The sequence below is a fragment of the Lissotriton vulgaris genome, chromosome 11, assembly GCF_964263255.1.
Source record: "Lissotriton vulgaris chromosome 11, aLisVul1.2, whole genome shotgun sequence".
Classification (NCBI taxonomy): domain Eukaryota; kingdom Metazoa; phylum Chordata; class Amphibia; order Caudata; family Salamandridae; genus Lissotriton; species Lissotriton vulgaris.
Window position 1 is genome coordinate 12,805,958 of NC_141699.1, and position 22,708 is coordinate 12,828,665.

At 41.5% G+C, this 22,708-nt stretch overlaps 1 protein-coding gene across 1 annotated transcript in view; it reads right to left on the reverse strand.

Moving 5' to 3' along the window:
* Positions 1-424: 424 nt before the first annotated feature.
* The window catches only part of SFSWAP (splicing factor SWAP), a 125,461-nt gene continuing 103,177 nt past the window's right edge, over positions 425-22,708 (reverse strand). Inside the window, exon 5 of the mRNA XM_086944686.1 lies at positions 425-481. Coding sequence (XP_086800812.1) covers positions 425-481 — 57 coding nt within the window. The remainder of the gene's footprint in view (positions 482-22,708) is intronic.

The following is a 22,708-nucleotide window of genomic DNA, read 5'->3' on the forward strand; positions in this document are numbered from 1 at the left end:
TATGATTTCCAAAGGCAAAATTAAACATCACAATTGTCAGTGTACGTTTGCAAGCATAATGGATGTTTATTTGAAATCAAATGTACATTTTGTCAATAGACCCAAATTTTCAAAAATAGGAAAGTAAACATTACATACATTTTTTTTATTCTTATAAAATGAAAAGGAAGGTGAAACAATTGATCTGGACAACACTATCAATACTGAATTGGAGAACACATCAGCACAAAATGACTTCATCACCCACTGTGCAAAAAAAAAAAACAAGGAAAAGAGTACAGCAACTACCAGACTCAGACACTGAAGAAGAGCCCAATGCACACGAAAATAAACAGCAAACTGTTTAAATCACTTCAAATCAAAAGACACAGATAAGTTGTCGTTTTATAGAAGAAGGGCACGTTCAGCAAACCAGAGATCATCCTCACAAGATGAGTGCCATGCCAGAGAAGTAGAAATGAAGCTCCTCAAAGTCCAAAGGCTGCAAGGGAAAGATATAAGGGTAATGAAGGGCAAACTCAATCATATCAGTCAAGACATCACTGCCATGAGTAACAGTCTAAGTCAATTGACAAAGGTAATTGAAAGTGCACATATGGCGTCATGTAATAAACTGGACCGCATGGCAACAGCTATGGAAACCATGTGTGAAGCAATACAAGCACAGAACATTGCCAATTGCAATAGGCACTTGAGATTAATGTCTAGCATGCACACTTACACCAGAGCATTAAATCGTTTGACCAATAGCAATGCTCAAATAATTAAACATACAGTGTGCATGCAGAAGGAATTAAGTAAATGTTGTAGTAAGCTTTCTGAAGGAATGATGTCCCTCAAAAGTACTGAGGATGTCATGCAACCAGACATAAGTGTGCTTCAGTCACTACAAAGGGGCAATAGTGATGAGAGTGCTAAACCCAGTTTTAATTCAAAACCTGCTCAAGTAATTGAACGCCGCAGCTCAAGACATCTTGAACAAAAAACAAACACATCTATGGGTGTGAGCAATGTAAAAAGCAAAGCTTTAGGTGTGCGAGGAAGAAAATAAAGTTTTTGGAAATAAATTGACTGCCTTCTGAAGGATTGACAAAATGAAAATACTGCTCAGAGACTGGAGAAAGTCAAAGCAAAATATTTCTATCATTTAAACTTGACATGCATTAATGTGTCCTGTGTTTCTCATTACTTCATTTTATCTTTCAAAATAAATTTAAGTAACATTTGCTCAAAATTTACATGCTTCTTACCTCTTTTAAAAGTAATGTTCAGTAATTTCTGCCCTTCTTCTCCTTCCTTCTGCTGCATCTGGTCTATGAAGTCTTGCATGGGGTTGTTGTGGCTGGTTGTCAATGTTTGGTAGTATATCCTCAAAATCCAGTTCTAAGCCCCTCCTAGTGGCTATGTTGTGCAGCATGGCACATGTTGCGACTTTTTTACAGCACACCTCAGGACGATATTGCAATGCTCCACCAGTTTTATGCAGTATGTGAAACCTAGACTTCATGACACCAAAGGTTCTCTCTTTCACATTGCGGGTGGATATATGGGCATGGTTGTAGTGCTGTTCTTTGCGGGTTGCTGGAGTTAGATATGGTGTGAGTATATATGACCTCACAGCATATGCACTATCACCTATGGGGTGGGAAAATGGTAGACATGCAGTTAACATATCATGCCACTGCATGGTACAAAATGAAATTTGTGCAAAAATGACAGTATTTACCAAGCCAATATCCATCTCCAAATTCTCCTGACAGCAGTCGAGCATGGGTGGCACTATGTTTGAAAATGTAGAAGTCATGGGCACTCCCAGGGTAACTTGCAACTAAATCTGTGATGATTGATTTTGAATTTCAAATTACTTGGATGTTTAAAGAATGATAACTTTTTCTGTTGCGAAAAATGTACTCATTCACAGATGGGGGACAAATGGGAACAGGTGTGCCATCTACACAGCCTATGACATGTGGAAAATTAGCTATGTTATAGAAGTCTAACTTTGTTTCCAGCAATTCCTGCTGTGTTTTTGGAAAACAAATGTGATGCTGTATCCTTTGCAGCATTGCATTTAGAAAATCATTAAAAAATCTAGATAGTGCACTCTGTGAAACCCCCCCAGCAACAGCTATGACTCCCTGGAAGGACACCGAGGCTAGAAGGTGTAGAGAACATAACACCTGCACATGGGTCGGTATGGCTAGGGTCCTACGTGTTTGTCTATGCAAAATAGGGTCTAATTCAGCAATGAGATCTAAAATGGAGTCAGCATTAAGCCTATACTTATCATATATTTCAGCCTGTGTCTGACCAAACTAAAAGATGCGCAATCTGAATATTCTTTTATTAAGCATCCTTCTCCTCCTTCCTGCTGCTCTCAACCTCCACCTACGTGCCAGGACAATGACTGCTGCCATCCTCAAAGAGTTCTTGTTCAACTGTGGAACCCCTTAAATACCCTCCAAATTGGTTTCACATGTTTTACAAAAAAAAAAAAAATTACCACCTGCTCTCAGTACTTCTAAATGTAAGAAATCTCAAATGCGATTTCTTAGAGAATCGCAATTTGCGATTTTTGATGCATGCACTGTTTTTGATCAAATATAGCGATTCCTAAAATTTGCGAATTTGTAAGGAATCGCAAATCCAATAGCGATTTCTAAATTTGCGAAAAAATTACTTCAACATGATGCATCTCAAAAAAGGAAATTGCATTCTTAAACGGCTGAATTTCGCGATTCGCACCGTTTGCGAATGCAATTCTGTTCGATGCATGTGGGTGATTGCTTTTACTTCCTGGCTCGCCTCTCGCAAATTCTCTAACACATGCAGTGCCCGACAGTGGAGGCTCTCAAAAATGGTAACAGGTACAGCACAAAGTCGGGGGTCGCATTTTGTGCGGTGTACATATTTGCATATCGAAACATTTTCAGAGACTGACAAAGGTGTGTCTCATTGGAGCAGTAATACTTAGGAGTTTTGGCTGCTGCAAATCACCTAAGTTTATAGTTCTATAACAAATGTTTATCAATAAAGGGCTCGCTAAGACATCAATACTAGTGCTGGCATAAATAAAATCATGAATGCATTGATTTAAGTCTAGATTCCTGCATAATATTTTCACCTCCTGCATCTGCAGGGCCTCTAGTGTGGAGTATGCATGCCAACATGGATTTTATCCCTTATATAAACAGATGCCAGAGGTAGAAAGAATAACTGACAGCCTAGATGAATGCATAGAGGCTACACCAGAAGCAATGCCCTGAAAGAATTCCAAATGTAACATAAAAGAACCAAAACAATGTTTTTAGTTGATATTTGTTTTATGCGTGATGTGTGTGGACTCCCACAAAATATGTGAGATGGGGCTTGGTCGTGAGACCATGTTATGTGATATGTTCAATGTGATACTGATTTTTGCAATACACACTTTGCATGCAGGGATTTTTAAAACTCTTAATGAGAAATAGAAAAAGAAACTACAAATCCCAAAATGCAACGCTTTGGCGGCTAAAATCCAGAACTGTAGGAAAGTGTCACACCTATAATCAAGCAGCCTATCGCGATTGGTTCAGGTCTGGTTTTACATCTGAAGCAAGAAGCTGACACGTGTAAAACGTTAAAACAAATATATTTTGCTTTTAATTTTGTTTTTCTGTTAGGTTAATCAGTGAAATTGGTGGAGAGGGCAGAGGTTTTCTCTCAGGCAAACTCCTTTCATTTAAATTGTTGATGGGCAAAGATTTGCGGGCATTTAAAAGAATGGGCATGCTAAAAACCTGTACTGCCCTGAACAATGCATCCCATACCTGCGCCCATTGGGTTTTTTGGTCACTTTTTGAGCGGCTCTAAAAGATAAAGGTAATACCCTAACATCCAGAGAGGCACACGCAGCTCCCAGAGCTCTACAGGAATCGAGCCGCTGTCCTGGCACTTTTGTACCAGCTCAGCCCAAGCTTCAGCTCGGTTTGAAAGGCGCTTGCACCTGTGCAGGAGGTGCTGCCAAGGATGGAGGTCATGAGCGCAGCACCAACTGTGTCAACACCGGGCCGTTATGAGTACCGGTACTCTCCTGTCCGAGGAGAAGACCCCAAACTCAAGGGGAGAAATTATAGTAGTCGAATATTAGGATTGTTTTGTTTTACCATATACTGTTTCTATTTGTTCCCTTATCTCTGCTTCCCCTTTGTTATGTATCCCACCTGATACTACTGTAAAGCGCTCTGATACCCCCACGGGTCTGGTTCGCGCTCTATAAAACACTAAATAAATAAAAATAAAAGTGCGTGTACTCAGTACCGGCCCATTTAAAGCACTGGCGCAGAGGATGCTCACTGCTTTTCTGGGTACATTCAATCAATCAAGGATTTATAAAGCACAGCAAATCACCCGTGAGTGCCTCAAGGCGCTGGAGTAAGCTGCTTTGTGGTGCTCCTCTCACTCAAACAGCCAGGTCTTGAGTTCACCCAACATGAGGGAAAGCTGGATTCAACTGGTGGTCAAGGGCAGCAGCTGTAACCAAAGTGGGGTGGGTGCGGGTCGAAAGATAGAGAAGGGCCCGGTGAACACAACATTACATGCATTAGTAAAGCGCACATTCTCTCAGAGGGACCTTTTGGCGCTGAATACCAAATGCTTAATGTTACTCAACGGCACTCATTTTATCGCTGGGATTTGAACCTGTGACCATGAGGTTAAACACAGGCTCCTACAGAGGATGCTTTGGACCAGACGCGGTACAAGGTCCATGTGGGAGATATTGTGTTATTTGTAAGTGACTGAAGTCCATCTTTCTCCGGATGAAGAGATCTACGTGGCAGGCCCAGCCGTCCGCCATCTTTACTCTGCCCATATCATCAGAGTACATTTTGTACCTGTCTGTTAGCCATTAGAAGTCCAGTGTGTGGGTTGGTAGGGTCATTGGGTCAATATGAATGCAAATATGTATATGGTTGTCCATCATAAGAACCTGCAAACAGGCAAATACCAGGCAAATGGCAGAGCACATCTTTACTATCAATGCTTGGCTAGAAGTCTACGGAGCAAGATCTGGCTCTGGGTGGTGGCAAGGGGAGGAGACGCACCTGCAGCTCAGAAGTGATTTATCAGACTATTATCGGACAATTCTGCACATCTTCAATTTTGGTGCTTAGAAGCGACCTCTGCTATGCATCTACAAGGTGGGCGTTGCCGACTCTGCAGGATTCAGAAAAAAGGCTGCATGACTGGTTTTGCATTGGTCTTTTCAAAGACGTTAGATTTTACACTATAAAAACAACGGCCCGGATTGATTAAACGTTCACGCTGCAAGACACCTTGCTATGTGCGCTGCGTGACAGGGAGAGGGCAGCTATGCACTGCGTTTAACATTATATGGCACATTCCTGTCCTCTCCTTGTGCTGTTGCACAATGTGCTGCCTTGTGACAATTCAGACACCTTGCACTTTGGTGCAAGAGTACCTGGCATTGTAGGGGGCATTGCTTTTGTGCAGGAAGAGACACCTTACTGCACAAAAACAATCTTCTGAGGCTTTTTCCTCCTTTTTCCGTGTGCTCTTCTGCAACACACGTAGAGTCAAAAACAAGGAGAAATAAACATATTCCTCCCCGATAAGCCTCAATTGGGGAAGCGCAGCATTTTGGTCCGCCGCTCATGGTAAATCTGGGATTGCGACATGGATGGATGTGTGGGAACAGCCACACTCCACGAATGGAACGCCTCCCTGGGGCAGAGTAACGAATGGCAACTTGCGCTCGCTTGCTTGACTCCAGATTTACCAAGCGCCACTGGGCCGCGCAAGGTGCCCTTGCGTTGCATAGTAAATCTGTCTTTAGTGTTGCGGTGCCCGTGCGTTGCATAGGAAATCTGTCTTTAGTGTTGCGGTGCCCGTGCGTTACCCGGGTGTGACGCAAGGGCAGCACAATACTATGATAAATCAGCCCCAAAGTCCATACCATTTATCAGCTCCCAGGAAGGGTGACGCACTGAAAAGGACGTCTCGGAGCACTTCCAGCCTTGCTCTCCTTGAGATCTTTGTCCGGTCAGCACTAGGAGCATCCTGGGTTACTTGGGTGACCTGTGTGACCCTGAAGTGGACAGGTAACAGTTCAAGGCTTGAGGTGGAATCTAGAATGGGCAGCCTTGGTGTTCAACATCCCTGGCATCTAGCAGCACCGGAGGAAACCTTTAGATCCCCTCTGCTTCTGAACGTTTTACTTTACAAATGGGCACCTCCTCCGGTGACTTCTTTGATCAGCTTCGTGGAGAAGTGTGGCTCACTGGTTAGAGGAGGCAGACCTGGAAGCAGAGGTCAGCCCGGGACCAGGGTTCAATTCCCGGCTCGGCGGGGTCTTGAGTCTTAATATGTCCATGGACTCGACAATTCTCGCTCCGGTGCCTACTCGATTCACGGGTTCACACTCTGCGACTCTGGGCAATAGCTTGCTTAATCTCCACAATGGCCCCTTTCCACAATGGCCCCTTGCAGCATATGCCTGGCTTTCACCTTGTGGATACCCTGCTGGGGTTATCTCACAGGGGGATACCAGGACGGGTTCCCTAAGCAAGCGCTTAGAGACCGGTTGGTGATTTGCGCTATATAAATTCCTGTACATTTACATCAGCTGAACAATTTGTGAGTCTATAACACCTCACAGGCTCCTAGGTAAGAATAACCTTATCCACTGATGAAGAATGCCATAATAACCCTAGTGGGTGAGGGTCCTTTGAAACAAATAGGAATGTCCCCTCTAGACCACACAGAGAGGCTTTTCTAAAAAATATAAGTGGGTCCCCTCTTTCTTTATATAAAGGTGTCTATATCACCACCGGTGCTGTGGCAAGAGAACCTTAAGCTCTGGGACAAGCAATAAAAATGCCCTCACCACTGTTTGGGCAGTAAAATAAACCAATAAACAGGGTGCCGTGAGCTCCTTGGGACTCAGTGCCACTGAACCTGCTTCACTATTGACATCTACTCCCAGGAGAAACATCTGATGGGAGGGACGGGGCTACCAATAAAGGCCCAGGTTGTAGTTTGTCTGGGAGACCTGCTTGCCACAAAAGACTGCAGCACCCAGTTACTGGCTCTTCACTTTCCAGATCTTAGTTATTTGTTTATTTTGGAGATTTGTAGAGCGCCACAGGTCTCCTTCTGGCTACTTCAGAGCACTATATTGTACATCAGAGTTAATGGGAGACAGGATTCATGTGACACTAGGGCATGCACCCCTATCCAATATTGCTCAGTCGCTACCCCATCTTCGCCGTTCTTGAGCCTTCGTCCAACAGGAGCGCGTCCATCTTCAGGAGTTGCCTGCATTAGAGGTGGTTTGCTTCTGCTCTCAGGATGGACTTTAAATTCCAGGTTTTCATGCCCTAACACCCAAGGTTGTGCCTTCCTGTCGCGGGTAGAACATGTAAGAGCTCGCTGCATACATGTCCTGGCAGAAGGCACCAGAATTTGCATTTTACCAGTGCCTTTGCCCCATCAGGGCCTAGTTTAAATTTTTTAAATTTCTTTCAAACTCCACATATTTGTTTGAATATGTTGGTGTTTGTGTAGCATGGATCTAGTAAGACAGCAGCAGAGGGCTTTACTGCTTGATAAAGACAAGACCATAATCAGCAGTTATTTGGGACAGAGATGGGGTCTGCTTCTTTCTGAAGATCCCCCAAGGACAGTTTCACAGGCTCACATTTCCAAAGGTTGAGACACTGTGGGCCCGATTCACAGAACTAACTTAAGACAAAATCCTAAACTTACTACCATTTTGGTATTCACAGAAGGCACTTACTCATTTTGGTATTCACAGAAGGCACTTACTCATTTCGGTATTCACAGAAGTTAGGAGTCTTAACTTTAGGACTCCTAAATGCCTTCTGTGAATACTGAAGTTTTAAAGTTAGGATTTTTTTAATTGTAGTAGTAATAAAGTTAGGACTCCTAACTTTACTACTCCTAAACTGAGAAAAATCCTAACTTTAAGACTTCGGTACTCACAGAAGGCATTTAGGAGTCCCAAAGTTAGGAGTCCTAACTTCTGTGAATACCGAAATGACCAAGTGCCTTCTGTGAATACCAAAATGGTAGTAAGTTTAGGATTTTATCTTAAGTTAGTTCTGTGAATCGGGCCCTATCTATCCATCTGGTTCTGTAGCCTTTGCAGTCTACAGTTGGTGTGACTATTTTCTGGAGCCTTTTCTAGATTATATTGTAGAAGCCAAGATAAGTAGTCACAAGCCAAGTTTATTTGATGGCCGACTTGAAAAAGGTACCACTCTAAGATGGCGTTGCATTGTGGAATCTTCCTGGTGCCCCCCTAGTGCGCCCCCTATCTAGCCCTCAGCGTAGCTGCTCTCTGGATCTTCAATTCTCAAACTTGAGTATCTGCATGGATACTTTTCTCTCTAAAAACAGAGGGTACATTCTCTGGGGATATTTCAGCAGTGGAACACAAAATTGTGGACACCCGCCACATAATATTCTCAGGAGCCACTAACATCTCTCACCTGGGCTGGCTACCTCACAGATTTACAAAGATCCTACGCTGAGCTGAGGTTTACCAGGAGCTGCGATCCTTCAGGGGCCTTCCTTATGCTTTGAGACATTCCTTGCTCATATCTCAACACACAAATTGAGACCAAAGTATAGTAGAAAATAAGCACCTGCTTCTTAATCCAGATCAGATTCCTCTCCTGGAACTTTCAGCCTTTGCCGGGGGGATGCGGCTTGTTTCCTGCAAAAAGAACAATTGATGGACAGAATGCAGAACAATGTCTTACATTCACCCCAGTACAGAGATCTGGGCCTTAATCCATCGTTTTGTTGCTCACCATGCCATTCCAGTTGGAACCCAGCTAGATGCAAATCAGTCTTGACCCTGTGCCCCATGGGAACAGTCCATCCCGAACTGCCAAGCCATGTCTTTCCTGGACTGGAAACAAGCATCCAAGGACTGGCTTCGGGCTTTCAGCCGTCTTCAGCCAGGATAGCTTGACTCCAGTGGTGTGGAGAGCATGGGACTCACATCTGGGCAAACCAGTCCCACTCGGGGTGACGAATGCAAAAACAACAGTTGATGGACAGAATGCAGAACAATGTCTTACATTCACCCCAGTACAGAGTTCTGGGCCTAAACCCATCGTTTTTTTGCTCACCGTGCTATTCCATTGTTTCAAGCATTTTCAGCTTTTCCATTGACCACGTGAAGTTGAACTTTTAGGTGATTTGATACAGAGTCTAAAATGGCCCTTTATCATGCCTTTATCAACTGTTTGGGAGACTTTTATATCTGGGCTGAATTTCAAGACCAGCCCACCACCCTCATCTCTCACCTAAAACTTCTGCACTTTGAACAAAAACAAGTGGGTTTGATCCAGAACGGAGAAGATAATCCTGGTTTATTAATTTGTACCAAGAATACTGCAATGGTTTGCTCCTCCCAGGTTCTGACTTCTGGTCAGATCACCTCGTGGTATATTCAACTCCTAAGGCCAGATGTACAAGCACATTCTCTGGTTACAAACCCCGTGATTCTGTAAGGCGCAGGGTTTGCGACAAGAAAATATGTTTTTCGAATGCACTAAACTCATTTAGCGATTCTGTTAGATGTTACCAAATCGCTTTATGGATTTGGGAAACCATTAGGAATTGCTGTTCGGAAGTGGCATGTTTAGGGTGTCCCTTCCAAATAGTAATTCCTTGAGATGTGTAGTAATGTTTGGATTTCAGTCACAAAACATTCATATTTTATTGACTTCTGAACGGTAGTGGTAACCTGTGCGCCCTTCAAGGCGCACGTGTGGGCGTCCACTCAGCTTCAGCAATTGTGCTTGGCCCCAGAGTTTAATTTGAGCCGGTAGTTTGCGGTGCTCAGCACCGGCACTTAATTGTCAACACCGGTAGTTATGACGGTCTGCCACATGGTGGCGCTGATTGTCTAATTTAGAGATGAGCGCAACAAATATAGTTTATTAATTCAGCATGAATTAAAAATGAGTAATACCTGCCACCCAAACCATTCTTACAGCTTTGGGGGCCTGGAATTGTCTGAATTTTCACACGTGTGTGTTAGTGTGATGTTTAGAAGTTGGGTTGGTATTGTCATTGGCCGCGCTGGCAGGGGCGATGGGAGGAGCAAGCTGCAGTGGCACCTGATCTGGGTCCTGGCACTTATTTTACAAACTAAGCACTGCGCACAGGAAGTCTGAAGGCACCCACACAGAGAAAAGGCAAAGACACAGCAGTCAACACCATCCGCAGGGGCCTGCCCTTTAACCCCCCTAACCCCCACCCCCAGGCCATTGCTGACGCCTGGTGGACATTCTCATTAGCATCACTGCACAGTAAACTTGCAGCGACAGTGCTTTGTTGTCGGAATCCTTCCTGCTGCACCATCTCTACAAAGAAACGCTGCTTCGTGAAAGTTGTGTCCTGAAAGCTTCCTGCCAAGACCCGCTGAAGATGGAAACACTTCCATTACCTCGTTTTCTTCAAAAGGTTAAGTACCACTTGGCCTTCAGAACTAATGTTTTAGAATTGTTTATAAAGTATGTTCTCATCCGAAAATGTATTGAATATCTTGCCTGCTAAACCTTTTAAGTACTTAAGTGCTCTCCAGGCTACAATTTAAAAAAAATACCTCATGGGGAAATTGTGGATTCTTAAAATATACAAAATCTGAAATGATGTGCTGTAAAAAACTAAATGCAAAGCATATCTTTCTTTCGAAATGTTGCTTATACTTTCTTGCATGTGTTTTTGTGTGGGGAACATATGGGGAAAGCATTTGTCAGACCACTGTGTATAGATATTAAATTGTACACAATTACTTATATAAATAAGCAGGGTCCTGTGTTTAGATTGTAGATTTGATAGGAAAAATATCCCCAGTCATTTGTAAACTGAAATGTATTCATTGAATACTTTTTACTACTTAAATATTTATTTTTCCTATTATTGAATAATAGAAATATGCATAAAGTGAAGCTGTCATTTCCCACTTTTTAAAAGGAATGTATGAGCTATGCGTGGTACTGGTGAAAATGGTATAAAATGCGATGCACCTTTTTCCTGATAACATTTTACAACACTCCTTTATATTTTAGAGGCTTTGGAGCATTACATGATGGATTAAGGCCTAAAGGAAGTTGTTGCATCAGATGGGTATGTATTTTAGGGAAGTAACAATAGTATAAGTTAAATGACAATTTGTACTTATTTAAATACTTATAAACATCCAACATCATGTGCAACAAGCGAGTACAGTAGAACCATGTGACTAGTATAGAAAAGACACTGGCGCGATGAACCAGTTTCACTCCCACACAGCCAGCACAATTCACAATATACAGGTTTAAGGGATAATGGGTTAAGATTGCATTGGGGTGCATGGCTTTTATTATGTTTTTAATTAGGCACTTTTCTAGTACACCTGTGGCATCTTTGTGGGAGCAGCAGCTTCTTACTGAAACATGCCTGTCCAGGCACAGTCTTCCAAAGTCTGTTTACTCTAATCTGGGGGATTCAAGTACCATCTCTGATATATATATATATATATATATTACCTACTGGCGGTCGCCAGTAGGTATTTATAGTTAGGATTTTTTCTCTATGGGATTTTTGAAAATTCTATGTCTAATAACTTTGGCGTTTGTGGACGGAATTGGCTGAAATTTTCAGGAAAATGGAACATTTTGTTTCTGAGCAGCCCCTGACAATTTGGGGAGGTTTCATCAAGGGGGGGCCGAGAAAAAAGGGGGGTCCCAAAACGCGTTTTTCCCATGTTAATTTCCATAGGGCGGTTGGCCTCACTTTTAGCTCGAACGGCTGAATGGATTTGCACGAAACTTGGCAAAATTGTAGGGACTGTTAGCCCGATGTGCCTTTGATAGGTCTCAATATATGTGCTCCAGTGGATTTTGAGTAATTTAGGTTCAAAAAAAGATATATATCTGGGCGGAGCCTAACCACACATCTGATCTGATTGGCTGTCAGCATTTCATCCAAGAAGTGTTGGCAGCCATCTTGGGACCAATATACATGATAGCACCTCATTAAAAAGCATTGTAGTTAATAGAGGGTTTTAGGACTCTAGTTACATTATAAATCATTTGTTGATGGTACCATACTCGTTTTAGGAATTGTGGTGGATTCTAAGGTGATTTTACCATGTGAAAAAACCTTCTGCTGTGATATCATGAATATTGTTTGAAAGAAAACTAATATCTCATGATTTTCCCACAGTGGTTTGGAAGGGGATCTATAAGCTAAACTGAAAGCATATTTTCTGTAAATTCACATTATCTTTCTCAGTCATGTGAAAATGAAGTCTGACATTCTCAGTAAAACATGTACATCCAACAAGGACAGAGACTGTCAGTTGATTCCTTTGTGTTCTACTGCAGCCTCCTAGAGTGTTCTAAAGAACAACTAGAGCGCTAACAGTCCTACTTATTACAAAGGTATGGCACACCTGAAGCCATCTTGATTGGAATAAAGTGGTAACTCTTAAAACATTTAATTTAAAAAGAAACAACATGAGGGGGTATATTTTGCCATAGAAAGTATGATTAGTGCTGCAGAATGAAAAATTAGGGCACATTTTGAGTGACTTCTCAAATCCTTTTCTATTTCATTAAAACATTCTGACATGCAGTCTCCCAAAATGGCCACCAGAGACAAAAGAGCCCAAATGTAGCCCAAATATACCCAGATGTAGCCCAAGTATAGCCCAATGACAGAATGTCCCAGAGTGTTCTAAAGAACAACTAGAGCGCTAACAGTCCTACTTATTACAAAGGTATGGCACACCTGAAGCCATCTTGATTGGAATAAAGTGGTAACTCTTAAAACATTTAATTTAAAAAGAAACAACATGAGGGGGTATATTTTGCCATAGAAAGTATGATTAGTGCTGCAGAATGAAAAATTAGGGCACATTTTGAGTGACTTCTCAAATCCTTTTCTATTTCATTAAAACATTCTGACATGCAGTCTCCCAAAATGGCCACCAGAGACAAAAGAGCCCAAATGTAGCCCAAATATCACCCAGATGTAGCCCAAGTATAACCCAATGACAGAATGTCCCAGAGTGTTCTAAAGAACAACTAGAGCGCCAACAGTCCTACTTATTACAAAGGTATAGCACACCTGGAGCCATTGTGATGGGAATAAAGTGGTAACTCTTAAAACATTTAATTTAAAAAGGAACAAAATGAGGGGGTATATTAAGCAATAGAAGGTATTATTAGTGCTGCAGAAAGAAAAATTAGGGCACATTTTGAGTGACTTTTCAAATCCTCTTCTATTGCATTAAAAAATTCTGACATGCAGTCTCCCAAAATGGCCACCAGAGACAAAAGAGCCCAAATGTAGCCCAAATATCACCCAGATATAGCCCAAGTATAGCCCAATGACAGAATGTCCCAGAGTGTTCTAAAGAACAACTAGAGCGCTAACAGTCCTACTTATTACAAAGGTATGGCACACCTGAAGCCATCTTGATTGGAATAAAGTGGTAACTCTTAAAACATTTAATTTAAAAAGGAACAAAATGAGGGGGTATATTTTGCCATATGAATTATGATTAGTGCTGCAGAAAGAAAACTTAGGGCACATTTTGAGTGACTTCTCAAACCCTCTTCAATTTCATTAAAAAAATTCTGACATGCAGACTGAAACATGCACTTTGAATACCAGCAGCAGACGTCCCTGGTGAGCAGTAGCTTTACTACAGTGATCTAATGTGCAACCAGAGTGCTAACATTCAGAATTTATGGCAAATGTGTGACACATCTGAATGCCTTCTTGATGGAACCAAAGTAAACAAGCATTGAAAATGCAATAGATCTCGCCCTCGTTTAAGTTAAAGCCATTCTGTTTGTAATGAGGTGGCTTTTTAGCTTTGCTTTTATTAGTGTTTTTTCAACTTTCATGTAAATAACATGCATCTGTATGCATATAAGTATAGTTTGCATGCATTTATGTTTGTATTTATATAGATATACAGATGATATATGTTTATATATGTATGTATATATATATATTCACTGAAAAAACCATAGGTTATAGACCATATATAGTTAGGAATTAGCATTTACAAAACCTTGAAAATTCACTGAAAAAAACATAGGTTATAGACCATATATAGTTAGGAATTAGCATTTACAAAACCTTGAAAATTCACTGAAAAAAACATAGGTTATAGACCATATATAGTTAGGAATTCGCATTTACAAAACCTTATTTTACTCACACAAAACCATTGAAATTCCATATATAGTTAGTTGCACTAACTATATATCGCGCACCCGCAATCCACTGCTGATGATGTCACATATTACATCATTCATGACATGGTCAGTGACATCACTGATGACATCACTGATGACATCTCAAATGACATCACTGATGACATCACTGATGACAACATCCAGTGACTGTATGTTTCTGTAAAGTTAAAATATGTCTTACATATTGAAGAATGAGTGGATGTATAAGTGTCTGGATGAAGGATTTAGTAGGTGCATGACTGACTGTATGAGTGAGTGATTAAATGTGTCTCACTGAGTGCATGGGTTAGTGACTAAACTGTCTTAATTTGTGCATCATTATGTCTGTTGTTCTGTAAACTGTTGCATGTGTTGATAAGTAGCTATATGAGTAACTATATGGGTTATTGATTGGTTGCCCAAGTATTTGTATGGGAGACTGAGTGTGTGTGTGGGTGGCTGGGAGGTGTATGACTCTGTGCATAGATGTGTGAGCAGTTGATTCACTAGATGTATGGTTTCAAAAGTGCATGTGGAAACAGCTGTATGGGCGGTTGACTGTGTGCATGAGTGTATTGGTGAGTGAATGGATATCTCAGTGCTACATGTCAAAGTAAGTACATATGTAAAACACAGTACATGTGAGAGTTGACATATATAAATAACTGCATAAGAGCCAGTGAATGTGTGAGTGGCTGTATGGATCATTGTGAACTTGTATCAGGGATTGTATAAGTGAGTAAATATGTGTTAGTATATGTTTGAATAAGTAAAGTTTGTATAACTGTATAGTTGAGGAAATGGAGGTGTGATTGATTCTTTGCATGACTGACTAGGTGTGTGAGTAACTCCATGGATGAGTGACAGTCTGTGAGTGTCTGTTTACACTGATTGTATCTAAGGTTATATTAGAGTCTGAAGAGGTTCATCGTATTATCACATGAATGATATCATCAGTGATGTGATCAGTAATGTCAAATGAGATGTCATCAGTGATGTCATCAGTGATGTCATTTGAGATGTCATCAGTGATGTCATTTGAGATGTCATCAGTGATGTCATCAGTGATGTCACTGACCATGTCATGAATGATGTAATATGTGACATCATCAGCAGTGGATTGCGGGTGCGCGATATATAGTTAGTGCAACTAACTATATATGGAATTTCAATGGTTTTGTGTGAGTAAAATAAGGTTTTGTAAATGCGAATTCCTAACTATATATGGTCTATAACCTATGGTTTTTTCAGTGCATATATATATATATATATATATATATATATATATATATATATATATATATATATATATATATATATATATATATATATATATATATATATCTTCAACTCATGCACGACGTCTGTATTCTCCCAGAAAAGACTAGTGTGGACCCAGGTATGTGCAGATTTTTTTATTGTTCTTTAGCCAGCTCTGCCATTACGCGTTGCGGGCGATCCCGCCCTTGATCACATGACAACTCTCTGACTGTTTACACCGCCATATAAAGTGCAAGTGCAATTGGCCATTTCATAGACATGGAAAAGGTACTAGATTTTTTTTGACATCCATTTAGCACCCAATAAAAACATAAATTTAATTAAATAGCCAAAATATTTGCATGGTGGTTACAGAGGATATAAAATACATATAAAATATAAATTGATACCGTTTCAATGCATGTAACCATAGTCAAAAAACTCCCCATGTACTATACATCAACCATTTTTTATCAAAGTGTCTACCTAACCTGGTGCAAATAACGAATATCTCTATGTGCAAAACATAAACAATTATTCCCATATACCATATAAAAAACTATTTGTTAATTTCAAGTTCCAACATTGCATAAGCCACAAAGCAATTCATTTTAAGGATCCCCTTAATGTTGACATATTTATGCATCCGATCTCTGGAATCAATTCATGTATCCTCTTGGAAAGCATAAACCAACGGACACTCAATTTTGTAAAGTACAAAAGTGCATGGGGCAATAAATATACTATATGTATCAATGATTAAATAGTCAAGCCCACAGGCCATCATAAGTAGAAGCATAAAATACACTTTCTAAAAAACGATGTCTTAAAATCTGACCATAAATATCATAAATATGTAAAAAAAATTGTACTGAAATTTGCCCATAAAAATTGATTGATGTTGCTCAAATATGATCTATAATGCTACTCAAGGAGGTCTTAAGAAAATATTTACAGGATTCAATTTGCCGTATCGTGCTAATAATGTGACATTCAATATTATCATAAAACTTTATACAGATCTTCACTATTGTTAAGACCCCTGGGGGGCTTGGAATCAAACTCTAGAATGTATGATGTCTCCAGTCTTCTAAGTTTAGATTCCCTATCCCCAGCTCTTCTCTGGGGGCCTGCAGCATCTATGACGTAATATTTTAGGTGTTTGGGATCATTGTTATGGTTAGTCTTAAAATGTCTCGCTACAGGATAGCTATCATCACTATTAACAATGGCACTTATGTGTTGAAGGATTCTCTTGTGTGCCTGTAGCTTAGTGCTACCAATGTATTTCAGATTGCAACTGCAAGTCAATACATACACGGCATATTCCAATTTGCATGTAAGATGTTGCTCTATACTACAAGGTCTGGTGTTAAATGCCGTTAGTTGTATTGACGACATATTGGCAAGCCTTGCATACCGCACACTTGAAGAATCCCTTCCGTGCTGATAGCCACATACTTTTGCTTTTCACTTCTAGATTGCTTCTGGTAAGTGAGCTGCCCATGCTGTTGGTTTTCCTGAATGTAACAGCCGGATAGTTAGGTAACAATTTACCAATCACAGGATCTTCTCTCACAATCGCCCAATTGTTTCTAACAATGGCCACAATCTGTTTTTCCTGACGTGAGAAAGATAAAAATCAATCTAGTGGGTTCTTCAGTGGCTACTCTGTTGAAGTTTCTATCTCTGTTTTGCAGCAAATCAATTTGTGTCAAGGTTTTAGATTTAGCAATTGCTGCATCAATGACCTCAGACCTATACCCTTTCGTCAGGAACGAATTACGACTTTCCATCTGCTTCTGATTACAGCTGTCTTCTTCACTGCAGATATCCTGATGCGAATCATCTAGCCATAAGGGCTACTTTTAATTAAGTGGGGTGGATGAGCGCTAGAGGCATGAAGGAGTGTGTTTCCTGCAGTTCCTGAAGAGGGTTGTTGACAATTTATTATTATTCACCTGTATTTTAACATCAAGAAATGAGACCATGTCTTTACTGATGTCACTAGTAAAATGCAAATTGACTGCATCGACATTCAATGAATCTATAAAAGCAGTGTCGCCATCCCACACTATAAACAAATCTCTCTGTGTCGCCATCCCACACTATAAACAAATCACCAATGTATCGCAACCATTTTACGACTTTACTTGGTATGTCTGCTCGTATTGTTGCATGAGGACCAACTTCTCCCACCACCCCATAAACAGGCAGGCATAACTCGGGAAGAAGCTGGCCCCCATAGCAACACCCTGTATCTGCTGGTACATCTTGCCATCAAACAAAAATAGATTATTTTCCAGACAGAACAGTAACATTTTAAGCAGCATGTTGGTGTGTTGTGCGTAAATGATTGATCTGTTCATCAGAAAATATTCCTCTGCCCTCATACCATCCTTAGTTCTAAAACATGTATATAAGGAAGAAACATCAAGCGCTATCAACAAATACGAAGACTTGCACTCGATATTACAAATCTTTCTTAAAAAGTCGCTAGTGTCCTGCACAAATGATTTAAGACCCTTGACAAAGTCTTGCTGGAAAAAGTCTATGTATTTTGATAAATTCTCCAATAGTCCATCACAGGCAGCTATGATTGGCCTTCCCGGTGGTTTACTGTAATTTTTATGGGTCCTCGCAAACTCGGGACTCGGTATAAAGTAAATCACCGGGTTTGTTGGGTGCTCTTTCTTGAGGTATTTAAACTCCTCCCAACTTAACAGACCCTTGCTTTTCCAAGCTAGCAGCTGGGAAAACAAAAGCTCCTGGTTGTCTTTAAATTTCGTAGGGGAGATTTTTCTGTAACATTCGACATTGTTAGGTTGATTGTGCGTTTCTTCTAAGTATCCTTTGAGGGGCCATAACATTATATTCCCGCCCTTGTCGGAATTGTGTATTATGACTTGATGATTGCTTTTGAGTTTGTTGATAAGTTGATGATATTTCCTGTCATGATTAGTATATTTCATTTTAGCGCTATTGATGGCTGTATTGAGTTTCTTTATCTGTGCCACTGTTTGTTCGTTGAACGTCAATAAAATCCCTGGCCATAATCGAAACAAATTTAGCCTTTAATTTAAAAGGGGTATGTGGTTTGACATTAGTACCATCCAATTGAGACTGCTGAGTGTTTACCATGCTTTCCACATTGTTATAGCTGCCAACATTAGGTTCCACCATTTTGCTCCGTTCCAAACTGTGCAAGCCCCGTAGTAATTCATAGTCCAAGTTCAACAACCCTGACATACCCGGTTCCTGTAATGGGATAGCTTCCTAATTGGTATCGCCATGTTTGCCTCGTTGATGATGGAACTTTTTAAGTTTGAGCTTTCGTATGAACCTATAAATGTCCTCCCTCATTCTCGTGTAATTAAAGTTCGATTCCGGACAATATGACAGTCCGAGTGACAGGCGCTGTTTCTCAGCAGTGGTAAGATCAATGCCCGCCAGATTTATGATGGTATTAGCCACCTGGGTATTCATTTTTGAATTGTCCACGTCCACTTTTTTCTGTCCCTATCTGCGTTTCCCCTTGCCCCGCCCACGCTTCCCGGCATTTTCTCCTTCCCTTCCTGCGCTCCCTTCTTCTACGGGTGTTCCTGTTTGGGCAGGGGCGTTGTTGCGTGGTCTCAATGTATCCCTTCGGCTGCACTTTAAAATTTCCAACTCTTCCCCCAATGTCAGTTCAACATTTCTGGACTCTGGTCTCATGCCGGCATTATCGGATTCCGACCCGCTCTCCACAGCGGAACTCAATTCCGATGCCGAGGGGGACTCTGTTGGTTTTTGTCCCTTCCTAGTAATCAGAATCAGAATCAATCTTGCTTTATTCGATTTAGTAATACAAATCATAAAAGCACACAGGTTAAAAACAATTAATACGAAAAGTCGTACATGTAATAAACATATCCAAATCAAGGTGATTAATATTACCCAGTAATAAATGCATTACATTTTTTTGATCAATTCATTGAATTACGGAACTTTACTACAAGTTTTAGGAAGCAATTCAGTGCATATATACCATTATCTTCTTCCAGCCGTTGCAATTTGAAAAAAGCTAACTTACAAGTTGGAATCCCCCATGTCCTTAAGATGGGTAATATATACGCCCTGCGTGGTGCCTGATAAAATTTAAAAAATAGGACACAGTGAATGTCAGATTGATACGAAGTATCATCGCAGGGACATACAAGATTTGACATGGACCAGGTGTTACGTTGGGGGAATGTGACAAGTCGAAAGAAAATGCCTAGCCTAACATGAGTAAGCAGCGAGCGGGCATAAGGGCTGTTCACAAGTATTAGATATTTTTGTAGCCCTTCATGGTAGGTGATTTGCTGATATCTAATGATGGTTTGTTTTTCTTTTTCTACATTTCACCTAGAAGTAACAAGGTGGTGCAGAGCCATCTTTTTAATTAGACTTCTTGATACCTTCTCCATCGTACTTGGTTTTGCAAAATATTCTGGATAGCCTAACTCCTTAAACATGTTTCTTACATAGCATAGCCATTTGATTTTGGACACCCTTTCAAGCGATAGGCAGTCAGTTATTAAATCCCTATTTAAAGAGGTTTCTGGGGTAACCCAGACCTTGTGCCAAAGAAGAATCGGGGAAATCTTTATGGAGTCTGTTATATGGGAAAGGCCCGCTTCTATGTGCAACATGTACGAGGATGTAGTTTTAGATACCCCCAATAAATAGGCTAGGAACTGCTTTTCACAACTTCGTATCCCCAGTGCGTGTTCGATGCCCCAAATGCCAGCATGGTAGGTAACAGTTGAAACGCACTTGGCTATATAAATATAAATTAAGTCTTTAGCTGGCTTCCCCCCCCCGTTTAGTGAAAAAATTTCTCAAGGCACCAATAGAGCGCCAAAATGCCAGTTTCCTAGCATTACCGCTGTTTGCCAAGAGCTCCCTCTATGAAAATGTACCCCTAAATAAAAGAAAGTATCTGTGTTTTCAATTCTCTTGTTGTTCAGGAAAATTGGGCAGGGTGCCCTTTTTCTAGCCTTCCCACAGACCATTGTAAAGGTTTTAGAAATATTTATTCTCAGGCCGTGAAGCTTCATATAGGTATTACATTTGTCTACAGTTCTTTGTAGTTTTGTAGCCCGAGTCTGGTCCGTGACATTAATGCTGCATCATCGGCGTATAATAGTAATGGGATGGGGGTTCCTTTAATAATGGGATAGTCGTGTTGAAAGTTCCTGAGATATTGTCCGATTGAAATAATATATAGGGTGAATAACAGGGGTGCCAAATGCACCCCTGCCTAACACCCCTTTCTATGGGGAATTTATCTGAGCATTCCCCCTTGGGGCCATACCTAACCCTTGCACCTGCCTCTCTATAAAGTTCCTTAATATTTAATAAAATATGGATGTCAATCCCCATGTCGCTGACTGTCAGCCATAGGAATTCGTGATCTACACAGTCAAAGGCGGAACTTAAATCTATAAATGAAATAAAAAGGTTCCCGCTTTTAGCCTGAGTGTATTTAGCAATGGGAAGGGCCAAATTTAGGCATTGTTCCGTTGTCCCTTTTCCTGAGCTAAAGCCATACTGTAAATTAGAGAAAATGTGTTTTTCCTCCCCCCAGGTTTGTATTCTATTTAGGATGATACGGCCTGCCACCTTTGCACCATCAGGATTCAAGCAAGCCAGGCCGACGACGGCTGAAATGCCAGAAACCGGTCCCCGGTAGCTTGTCTCCTTTCTGGTGAAGAATTGGCTTTGTAGTTTAGTCTGCCCTGTTCCCATGATGCACTGGGCCAGGGACAGACTGATTTGCATATCGCCAGGTTCTGAGCTGGGATGGTGCAGTGAGCTAAATAACGGTGATGGATCAAGCCCTGATCTTTGGACTGGGTAAGAGTGGTCTGCTTAATTCATACACTCTGTTCATCACCACCCCCTTTTCTGAATCGTTTTTGGCCACTATAGGTGTGGCAGGGTATACTCAGACATGCGTCCCTTGCTCACTGCACCATCAGGATTCAAGCAAGCCGGGCCGACGGCGGCTGAAATGCCAGAAACCGGTCCCCCGGTAGCTTGTCTACTTTCTGGTGAAGAATTGGCTTTGTAGTTTAGTCTGCCCTGTTCCCATGATGCACCGGGCCAGGGACAGACTGATTTGCATATAGCCAGGTTCTGAGCTGGGATGGTGCAGTGAGCTAAATAACGGTGATGGATCAAGCCCTGATCTTTGGACTGGGAAAGAATGGTCTTCTTAATTCAGACACTCTGTTCATCACCACCCCCTTTTCTGAATCGTTTTTGGCCACTATAGGTGTGGCAGGGTATAGTCAGACATGAGTCCCTTGCTCACTCTACCATCAGGATTCAAGCAAGCCGGGCCGACGACGGCTGAAATGCCAGAAACCGGTCCCCGGTAGCTTGTCTCCTTTCTGGTGAAGAATTGGCTTTGTAGTTTAGTCTGCCCTGTTCCCATGATGCACTGGGCCAGGGACAGACTGATTTGCATATAGCCAGTTTCTGAGCTGGGATGGTGCAGTGAGCTAAATAACGGTGATGGATCAAGCCCTGATCTTTGGACTGGGTAAGAGTGGTCTGCTTAATTCAGACACTCTGTTCATCACCAACCCCTTTTCTGAATCGTTTTTGGCCACTATAGGTGTGGCAGGGTATACTCAGACATGAGTCCCTTGCTCACTGTACCATCAGGATTCAAGCAAGCCGGGCCGACGACGGCTGAAATGCCAGAAACCGGTCCCCGGTAGCTTGTCTCCTTTCTGGTGAAGAATTGGCTTTGTAGTTTAGTCTGCCCTGTTCCCATGATGCACTGGGCAAGGGACAGACTGATTTGCATATAGCCAGGTTCTGAGCTGGGATGGTGCAGTGAGCTAAATAACGGTGATGGATCAAGCCCTGATCTTTGGACTGGGTAAGAGTGGTCTGCTTAATTCAGACACTCTGTTCATCACCAACCTCTTTTCTGAATCGTTTTTGGCCACTATAGGTGTGGCAGGGTATACTCAGACATGCGTCCCTTGCTCACTGCACCATCAGGATTCAAGCAAGCCGGGCCGACGGCGGCTGAAATGCCAGAAACCGGTCCCCCGGTAGCTTGTCTACTTTCTGGTGAAGAATTGGCTTTGTAGTTTAGTCTGCCCTGTTCCCATGATGCACCGGGCCAGGGA